Source organism: Vicugna pacos, unplaced genomic scaffold (assembly GCF_048564905.1).
Source record: "Vicugna pacos unplaced genomic scaffold, VicPac4 scaffold_19, whole genome shotgun sequence".
Classification (NCBI taxonomy): Eukaryota; Metazoa; Chordata; class Mammalia; order Artiodactyla; family Camelidae; genus Vicugna; species Vicugna pacos.
Window position 1 is genome coordinate 2,151 of NW_027328740.1, and position 10,175 is coordinate 12,325.

General features: G+C 42.6%; 1 protein-coding gene across 1 annotated transcript; it reads left to right on the top strand.

Annotated features, from left to right (window-relative positions):
* Positions 1–4,033: 4,033 nt before the first annotated feature.
* LOC140693371 (uncharacterized) lies at positions 4,034–9,735 on the top strand (the record flags this gene model as incomplete). The annotated part of the gene is made up of 6 exons (XM_072957276.1): positions 4,034–4,210; positions 4,493–5,356; positions 6,845–6,930; positions 7,398–7,518; positions 8,813–8,878; positions 9,678–9,735. Coding segments are annotated over 3 exons (1,111 nt in total), but the record flags the coding sequence as incomplete, so codon positions are not given.
* Between the last annotated feature and the right edge of the window lie 440 nt (positions 9,736–10,175).

Genomic DNA, 10,175 nt, shown 5'->3' on the forward strand with positions numbered 1-10,175 from the left:
TGAAGGGGATTACGTGCAATCAAACACACATTGAGTTCTTTTGCCAGTTATGAGGAGCAGACGTCACCATTAATGAATTTTGTGCTCTTCTAGATATAAGGAGATGCAAGAATTGGGGCTTATAAAATCTTCTCCTGAAAACATCTATCTGAAGCTCTATTTTGTCAGTTTCCCCACAGCACAAAGTGCTCCATTCCTGATCTCCACTGTGAACTTTTAGGGAGTGATGGAGGTCAGCGGCTACAGTGGCTTGTGATTGGTTATAGTACCAAGCAGAGGTAGCTGGCAAATGTTATAAACGATTATTCCCCTTAACATTTTTATTTGAATCATTTTTTGCTTACTTTTTTCTCCATTATAATTTTATATTATACTTAAAATATAAAGACTTATGATTGATAAAAATTCACTGTTAAATCTTTTATTTGTAAATATTAGAAAAGAAAGTTATTTTTGCTATCTCAACTTCTTTATAATTTTCTTTTAATTGTATCTGTGTTATTAACCATATAATAATCAATAATGCAAATTGATATAAAGTAACATGCATTTACAAAATCAAACAAGTTAGACGGAAGTATCATTTTAAGAATTACTTTTATTTATTGGCATTTATTTTGAAATATTTTCAAAATAGACGTGATCCTTATTTTGTCTACCTGTAGATTCAATACCCTTTAACATAGCATTTATATAATCATATCGTACTTCTTAAATTTTAAAAAATGTATCCTTTACTTAGTATTTATATTTATTTTTTAGGATAAATATATAGTTACCATTCCTTCTGATTCTTTGAATGTCTTGGTATTACTTTGGCTTAACTACAAACATAACAACATTAGTGGTAACACAATTATAGAATTATAATATTTTTTCTTAAAGCTTTATAGCTATTTCCATAATATTTGGTGGCTAGTCAGTCTTTAATAGAAGAAGACAAGGCAATTCTTTGTTTTCTCTATAGAAGTAATTTTGTTTTTTGTTTTTTTTCTGGTCCACTTTTAAATTTAACATTTTGAAATAGATATAGATATATATCTATTTTGCATTATAATTAAGCTTTAAACATGGTATATTCTTTTACTTATCTTGATAGGCCTATTTCCCTGCCCTGGGAACAAATCTGGATATCCAAAAGTTTGGCACATTTTCTTGGTTGTTCTCTGATTGCTTAGAGTCAGGTCATACCCATGCTTTAGCTACTGCACTGGATGACTGAATTTCTAATGCTATTTCCGTCTTTTGAGCTGCAGTTTCATTAAATTTATGTATTATTTATTGTAGAAGCAAATAAAAGCTTATATTTGTAGGTAAATGGCATAAGTTTTAGTGGAATGTGGAGGTCACAATACAAATGTTTAGTTGATATAGATCTTTACTCTAAATAATGATGTAATTTTTTGATGTTAGGTTGCCTTCCTGCTTTCCTTCCCTCTTCTTTTCTTTCTTTTTGATTGGGTTTTTTGGCTCTAAAATTTATTTTTTTGGCAAAATCTTATTTGAATTGATACAGAGATGAAGGATACATACACACACATAAATGTCTATATAAGCTCTGCTAAATAATCATAAAATCTGTTTCTCGAATCAATTCAAAATATTTTAAGAATGCTGCTTTCCTTGAATTAAACTTAATTCTTCTCACTTATTTATTAAGCAGCATTCCTTTGTCATGCACTGACTACAGCCTTGTTCTTCCATTAAGTAATTGTGTTTTATAAATTTGCAAGCAACCAGAGTGATTTCAGAATTTGTTAAAGATTTACAAAAAATTGACATGATCTTAACCGCATGCTGCTATTGCCAATATGCCCGTTAGAGTGATGATTTTACTAAAAGCAATGTCTAACTCCTTCACATTCCTACAATAATGGCATTATTATACTACAAAAGATGACATCTTCAAATAAAAATGTCTAACTCTATAACAATATTCCATGAATTCACTTATTACACAATATTAACAAACTACTTAAAGAATGAATCAAAACCATATAAGATATTATTTCACATGTATTGGAAAAAATAATACGATGAAGTAAATTAAATCTAATAGTGTTAAAATGTTCAAAGCCTTTCTAATGATAAAAACTTTAAATATAAAATATTCTACTTCAAAAATGCTTTCAGAGATGTTATAAATGGTGAGAGGATTATATATCATATATAGTTTTCTGTTTATGAATTTGATTATAGCAATGGAACAGTGTAATATTAAATTTAAAAAAATGCATATCAATTGAAGATATAAATTAACCTCAAATTTGGGTTGTAAATAATTTTATATTTAGCTTTCAGTTTTCTTTATGCGTTTTTATATAATTTCAGGAAAATAATTATCATATAAAAATGTACAGATATGAGTTTTTATCTAATATGTATCAATCTCAAGAGTTCTAAAACCCCTCCATTTCCTTCTTTCCTTCCTTCCTCTTTCCTTCCTTGGTATAAAAGTTAATTGTTGGCAATATTTTATCAGAACTTATAATGTGAATGAAGGATGAAAGATATATACATATATACACACACACATATAGTGATGATCCAACTTGGAATAAATATTTCCATATTTCTATGAAAAAATATGAATGAATTTAACTATAGTATGTAATTCCTTAACATTTTTCATAATATAGAGTATATGTACTTACAACTTCATACAGTGAACTTAATTGTTGAATATCAACCTTCATGCATGGAAGAGTTTTTATGTTATTATAAAGTATACTTTAATAATTGTGATAAAGGAGAATTACATGGTGTTAAGGAATTATGTTAATGTAATGGGCTTTATGAATTCACAAATTAGCTGAGCAATGAGAGTGATTGGAATTAGATAGGCAAATCCCTTGAGGGGAGTAGGGGATTGATCTGTAAAAGATTATTTCTAAGAGTGAGAATAGCATGTGCATGCCCCTGTAGCATGAGGGAACATAGTTAAGTACGAGGATTGTCAGAAGTATATCTATGATAATGATCCTGAAGGTGAACAAGGAGTGATTTGAGGCTACTAACAAGGGTAAGGCCAAATATGTAACAGTCAACATATTATAGCAGGCTGTCCGGCGAGCCGGCCCTCCGCCCGCGCCGCGGGGTGGGCAAGCGCCCCGCAGGGGTCTCGGGCTCCCAGCCCACTGCCCGGCCTCCCTGCCACATGCTATGCGTCATCCGGGGACGCCCCTCGCCAAGAGAGACCCTCAATCACAAGTCACCCGCCCTCCCCACCCTCCTGTCCGTGCCTTGCAACCCCGCCCCCGAACCGCCCTCCCGATCCCCGTGTAGTACCCCCCGTCCATCGCCGGGAAGAACGGCAGTAACTCCAGCAGCCGTGGCGGCTCTTTGAGTCCAAGGGGCGAGCGAGGCAGCCATTGGCGGAGGCCGCTGCCTCTGGCTGTCAATCCCGCGGCCCGGCCCCGCCCCACCGGCGGAGCGTGGCAGGACGCAGGGCCGCGGGGACTGTCGGGACGATTCCAAGATGGCCGCGCGCTTGGGGTCCGCAACTGCTGGCGTCCCCGAGCCCCGTTCACTGCCACCGCTGCTGACCAGAGACGCCGGTCGGATCGGCGACCCCGGGGGCTGTCCCCGCGTGGCGGGAGGCCGCCATGGCGACCCTGGAAAAGATGGTGAAGGACTTCGAGTCCCTCAAGTCCTTCCAGCAGCCGCCGCCGCCGCCTCAGCCCCCTAAGCCGGCATCGCAGCCGCCGCCGCTTCATCCCTTCAGCCGATACCGCCGCCGATGCCGCCTCAGCCCCCTCAGCCGGCACCGCCGCCCGCCCAGCCCCCTCAGCCGGCACCGCAGCCGCCGCCGCCTCGGACCCCTCAGCCGGCACCGCAGCCGCCGAACACCCAGCCCCCTCACCCGGCACCGCAGCCGCCACCGCTTCAGCCGGTACCGGCGCCGATGCCGCCTCAGCAGGCACGGCAGCCGACGCCGTCTCAGCCCCTTCAGCCGGCATCGCAGCCGCCGCCGCCTCGGCCCCCTCAGCCGGAACAGCCGCCTCAGCCGGTAACGCCGCCGATGCCGCCTCAGCCCCTTCAGCCGGCACCGCAGCCTCTACCGGCACCGCCGCCCGCCCAGCCCCCTCAGCTGGCACCGCAGCCGCCGCCGCTTCAGCCGGGACCGCCGCCGATGCCGCCTCAGCCCCCTCAGCCGGCACTGCAGCCGCCGCCGCCTCGGCCCCCTCAGCCGGAACAGCCGCCTCAGCAGGTAACGCCGCCGATGCCGCCTCAGCCCCTTCAGCCGGCACCGCAGCCGCCGCCGCCTCGGCCCCTTCAGCCGGCATCGCAGCCTCTACCGCCACCGCCGCCCGCCCAGCCCCCTCAGCCGGCACCGCAGCCGCCGAACCTCCAGCCCCCTCACCCGGCACCGCAGCCGCCACCGCTTCAGCCGGTACCGGCGCCGATGCCGCCTCAGCAGGCACGGCCGCCGACGCCGTCTCAGCCCCTTCAGCCGGCATCGCAGCCTCAACCGCCATCGCCGCCCTCCCAGCCCCCTCAGCCGACACCGCAACCGCCGCCGCTTCAGCCCCTTCAGCCGGCACCGCAGCCTCTACCGGCACCGCCGCCCGCCCAGCCCCCTCAGCTGGCACCGCAGCCGCCGCCGCTTCAGCCGGGACCGCCGCCGATGCCGCCTCAGCCCCCTCAGCCGGCACCGCAGCCGCCGCCGCATCGGACCCCTCAGCCTGCACCGCAGCCGCCGAACCTCCAGCCCCCTCACCCGGCACCGCAGCCGCCACCGCTTCAGCCGGTACCGGCGCCGATCCGCCTCAGCAGGCACGGCCGCCGACGCCGTCTCAGCCCCTTCAGCCGGCATCGCAGCCTCAACCGCCATCGCCACCCTCCCAGCCCCCTCAGCCGACACCGCAACCGCCGCCGCTTCAGCCCCTTCAGCCGGCACCGCAGCCTCTACCGGCACCGCCGCCCGCCCAGCCCCCTCAGCTGGCACCGCAGCCGCCGCCGCTTCAGCCGGGACCGCCGCCGATGCCGCCTCAGCCCCCTCAGCCGGCACTGCAGCCGCCGCCGCCTCGGCCCCCTCAGCCGGAACAGCCGCCTCAGCAGGTAACGCCGCCGATGCCGCCTCAGCCCCTTCAGCCGGCACCGCAGCCGCCGCCGCCTCGGCCCCTTCAGCCGGCACCGCAGCCTCTACCGCCACCGCCGCCCGCCCACCCCCCTCAGCCGTCACCGCAGCCGCCGACCCCCCAGCCCCCTCAGCCGGCACCGCAGCCGCCGCCGCCGCCTCGGCCCCCTCACCCGGTACCTCCACTGCTGCCGCCTCAGCCCCTTCAGCCGGCACCGCCGCCTCAACTGCCACCGCCGCCCGCCCAGCTGTGGGTCAGGAGCCGCTGCACAGACGGTGAGTCCCTGCGGGCCCCTCCCCAGCCCTGCGCGTGTCTCCGTCCCTCCCTCGGCCTCCCACGAAGGCCCCGAAGCGGTCCGGGCCCCACGCCTCTGCTTTCCCGGCTGTGAAACTTGGGAAGGAAAGGGGCTGTGTTGTGATCCGAGGCCGCGCGTCCTGTTCGGCTTCCTCTGAGCCACTCCCCACCCCTCTCCTCCTCTGGGCCAGGTGTAACATTTTGTCTTCCCTTTTCAACTGACGGTTTAAAACAGTGTTTCAGATAACTGTCAAAACACTGTACATGCAAAATATTAGGTTAACTTAAGGGAAGGAGTAGGAGAGAAGGGGGAAAGGAGCGAAGTTCACCGGTCACTTCTGTGGGGGAGGGTTAAGTGGTCACAGTGGTGAACGCGTAACTGCTACATGGCCCAGTGCGCTTACCATCATAGTCGTTACTGTTACTAACCCCAGACAGTTCTGGTATTAAGGAGGCATGACCACAGAACATGTGCTCATTGAGCTTAATTTTACACAAACAGTAAGTTTTCCACGGAATCAAGACAGGCAGTAAACGCCAGCTGCAGAGGACAGCTTGTGCAGGGCTGGGAAAGAGCATGGCATGATCAGAACTTTAGTTTGACTGGCTTGAAATGTAGAGGGAAAGGGAAACTTCACACTGATGAATCAGAGAGGAGATAGCTGTTTTTTATTAAACTAAAATGGTTGAATGAGCCTTGTTGATTAATGATTTGCCTTAGCAATTTGAATTTGGATTCTGCAAGTATTTTATAAGTTCTGTAAGAAGCTTGTTTTAAAATTTCAGAACTCTTAAGGTATTAGAAGTTCAGTTTTATTTTATAAGAATTTTTAAAAAGTGTTTATTTAACTCAATTAGAACAGAGTTCCTTTAACATAGGAGACTTTATTATCTCATGTATTAATACCCTCTAGAGGTACACAATGAAAAATGTGATTTATAAACAGATACATACAGACAGAAGGAAAACAGAGCATGTAGCTTCAGTAACAGTTTAAGAGAAAAGTCAGAAACAGAAATCTTCCCTGGTCAAAATACCAAAAAAAGCACCTGGGGCTTATATCCCTTAATTGATTTGAGCTCTAAATGGACAAATACACATTTTTTTTTAAAAAAAAATTGCTAAGAACAAGATTCTTTTTCATGTTGAGTAATAATTTTGGAGTTTAAATAAATACCAACAATAGAGCTATGAGGGAGGAAAAATATAAAATACTGATTTTTTTATTTGATTTCACCGTAAGGTGCATTCTTAAATACATAGGAGACAACTGTCATGATTTGCACAACTCGCTTGCAAATAGTTCAACAGTATTAACAATGATTGAATTTAGGTGGTGGGCATATGGGAATTTATCATCTTATTAAACAGTTTTCTGTACTTCTGAGACTTATAATAAAACATTGGAAGGAACCTGTTAGACATAATGCTCTATGTGAAGTAATTTGTTCCCTTTGTGAAATTCTAGGAAGGTTAAAATGCATGTTCATAACTTCAAGAAAGTCACAAGCATTTATGATGTAATCAGAACTACCTGAGGATCTGTGAAACTTGGTGAGTTGGTGAATTTTTTAAAATGTCTTAAAACATTTTGTTTTTACAAAGATTACAGGAGTAAGAGAAGGTAAATCTTAATCAACTCTTAATATTTTTTTCCTGGTTGATGTGATATAATTAAATGTGGGGAAAAAAAGGTAAATTCTAAAAGGAGACAGTACCTTGATGGTTTTCTATGGAGGAAACTCAAGCAGGAGGAAGTTTAATTTAAAAACATAAATTACTGCTTTTTATAATACATTCTAAGTTGTCATTCTTTTGAATGCCTTCCTTTCCAGACAGATGTGTTATTCTGGGAGATCATCAGGACTTCTGGGTATTTGGAGGTATTGACCTAACCAGTGGAACTGCTGATTTATAAGAAGTTGTCCAGAATTTTGGAAAACTGATTAGTAGAGGTAAATAATGTTTCCATGGCAAGTGATGACAGAAAGTGACTTCAGTGAATTTTCCTTTGTTTTTAGGCAGATGTACCTAACCATGTATGTTAACAATGATTTCAAGCTGAAGACTGAGAAGAACTGCCATTTTTGCCAGCTGGGATGCAGAAAAATTTGGACTTCTGGGTTCCACAAATGGGCTGAGGTAACTAAGACAGTAAACATATCTTCTTGGTCAACATGTATCTCAGGGTAATCACAGATGTGTTCCATTACCTGATACTGTTTTAAATTGGATAAAAACAAGAAAATTTAAGAAATAGAGTTTGTTTTTGCTTTTACATCAGTTTGGCAAAACAGAACAACCTCTTAATTACTAAGCACAAACCAATTTTTTCATTATTTTTAAAATATTTTAGTTTCTATTTATATTGGTTTTGTGATAAGTAAGTAAAATCTGTAAGCTCAGAAAATAGTCAAACCTAGGAAACTACTTCTGACAAGTGAATTAGCCTATTGAAAATCTGATTTAGATCCTTGGCATTAATTTTCAAGTTTTTACAGTTTCCTTGGATTTCTTCTATCCAGGAAAACAACATGCTCTTCTTAGATGACTATACTCTGATTATAGTCTCTCCTTTATGGATTCAACACTAAATTGTAACCATAGGTATATTTTACCATTTACAAAAGTGCCTGGTTGGGGAGTGTAATACAATGATTTTGTAAATTGAATTACTCTAAAATTTCAAGGATTTATTTTTAATTCAATTATGATTAATTTTCATTTGTCACTGGCTCTTAATGCTTTATTTTAAAGTGTCTCTCATAGACCCCCTTCTTTCATCTTCTTCCCTTATGCTCTCTGTCCAGTAACTCTGAGTTCTTACATGTTCAAGGTAGGCTTGTGTATTTTTTTAAAGGCAGGCGCACCAAAAAGCACTTTCCTGTGACTATCCTCTGTTTTGTTCATTTATGAGTCCAAATTTTATAGAATTGATTTAAAGAATGTCATATCTTTCTTATTATTGTGAATGGTTTTTAAAATGCTTTCCTTCTGACTCATTTCTGCATACTTTAAAATAATAATATGAATCAAATAAGTATGGGAATAAAATCACATTTACTTGTATCACATTTGATTCCATTTATATGGCAAAGTCTTATTATTATGTTGTTGTTATGAACATGCATTTCATAATACACTTATTTAGATGAATCAGAGCTTATTCATTAAGGTCATTTACTTTTAGAAATATGTAATTTCTTGTGAACACATGTATATAGAAATACATGTGTCTTTTTATAATTTAAGCAGCTTAAAATACAGATAAAATAAATCCAAGATACAAGATAATATGCCTTGCATTAATTTAAATTCATGTGAGTTAAAAGACAATTTGAATATTGTTTCCCATTTTCTACTAGCTTCTTGATCATATTCAGCAGCACATTTACCTTTACATATAATTAAGGAATCTTTTTTAATTCTACTGTAGCTCTGTCATAATGGATACTCTGCCGCAGAATCAGCTGTCATCTATCCCATGTGGTCAAGCGCAGAGGTGAGAATTCTCATTTGTGGGATGACCACTCACAGCTTTAAATGTTTTTACTGTAACTGCTTTTATAAGGTAGCAAGCTAGAGAGAGAGAGAGAAACAGAGAGAAGAAAAGAGTTCTCTCTGCATATTCCCATGTTGTGTGATGGCATTAGTCTTCTTCTGCTGTATTTTTCTAGAATGTGTGTGCGTGTGTGCATGTATGTGTGAGAAATGTCTTGTCTTTGTCCTAATAGCCACTCTTCTCTCCCTCTAGTTTTTTTCTCTATCCTCCCCTCCTATATTTTTCTTTTTCATCAATATCTTCTCTTTCAAAAAATTCTTGATAAATCAAATTTCCAACTTCCTCACTTTTAATATGGTAAAGTTACTTGGATCCCCAACATCAAGGGATCTCATACTTTAATGTCTGTAAGGATTTCCAGAGACACCTTTTAAAAGTACAGATTTCCAGCCCTTACTTTGAGCAGTCCTCTTCCAGTAGATCCAGGGTGAGGCTGAGCATCTCCGAGCCTTCCCCCTTCATATTATGGTGCAGGGGATCAGGGGCAGTATTCCTCTGGGTCTCCCTGCTGTTGCTATGAACAGCGGCTACAGCATCACTAATATTTTTCTTTCTTGTTTTAATTGCATTAATATTATCAACCAGTTAATAGCATTTTCTTAAAATTATGGTCAAAAGCATAGGTGTTTGATTTATAATGGTATCTGCAAACCACTCTTTTACTGAATTAATTTGTTTTGCTTGTATTTCCAAAATTGTAAACGCTGTGAGTTAAGTGAATGCTTTGCTTCAACTACAGGAGAATGTGAAAACACTCCAGGAGAGAGAGGTTGCATATATCAATGCAGACTCATACACAGAAGGTAAATTTTATTTCAGATTGTCATTAAATAGTATACCAGTATTTAAGTCTATCAATTCCAACTCATAAACTAGGATTATCCTCTTTCTATGAGATGCCTCAATAATACCTCCATTTCTCCATTTTACCAGAGAGAACATTATTATGATTCAAATGAATCAATATGATTCATAACTAAGCTATTGATCCTAATTTCTTTAGTATATTTACCATTTGCCTATCTTGGATTACTACTTAAAACTTTAGTACTTTTGACATTCTTCCTGTGGAGCTATTTTTAAAAGTTGGGCTAAAATATTTCATACAGAAATAGTTCCTGTATGTATTGGAACAACTCTGAAATAAGCACCCACTACAAACTTCCTTTTGACCCTGACATGTGGCATGTGCATCTGTAGGCTTTCATCGTATTATGGTTATTTCTAGGTAAGTGTC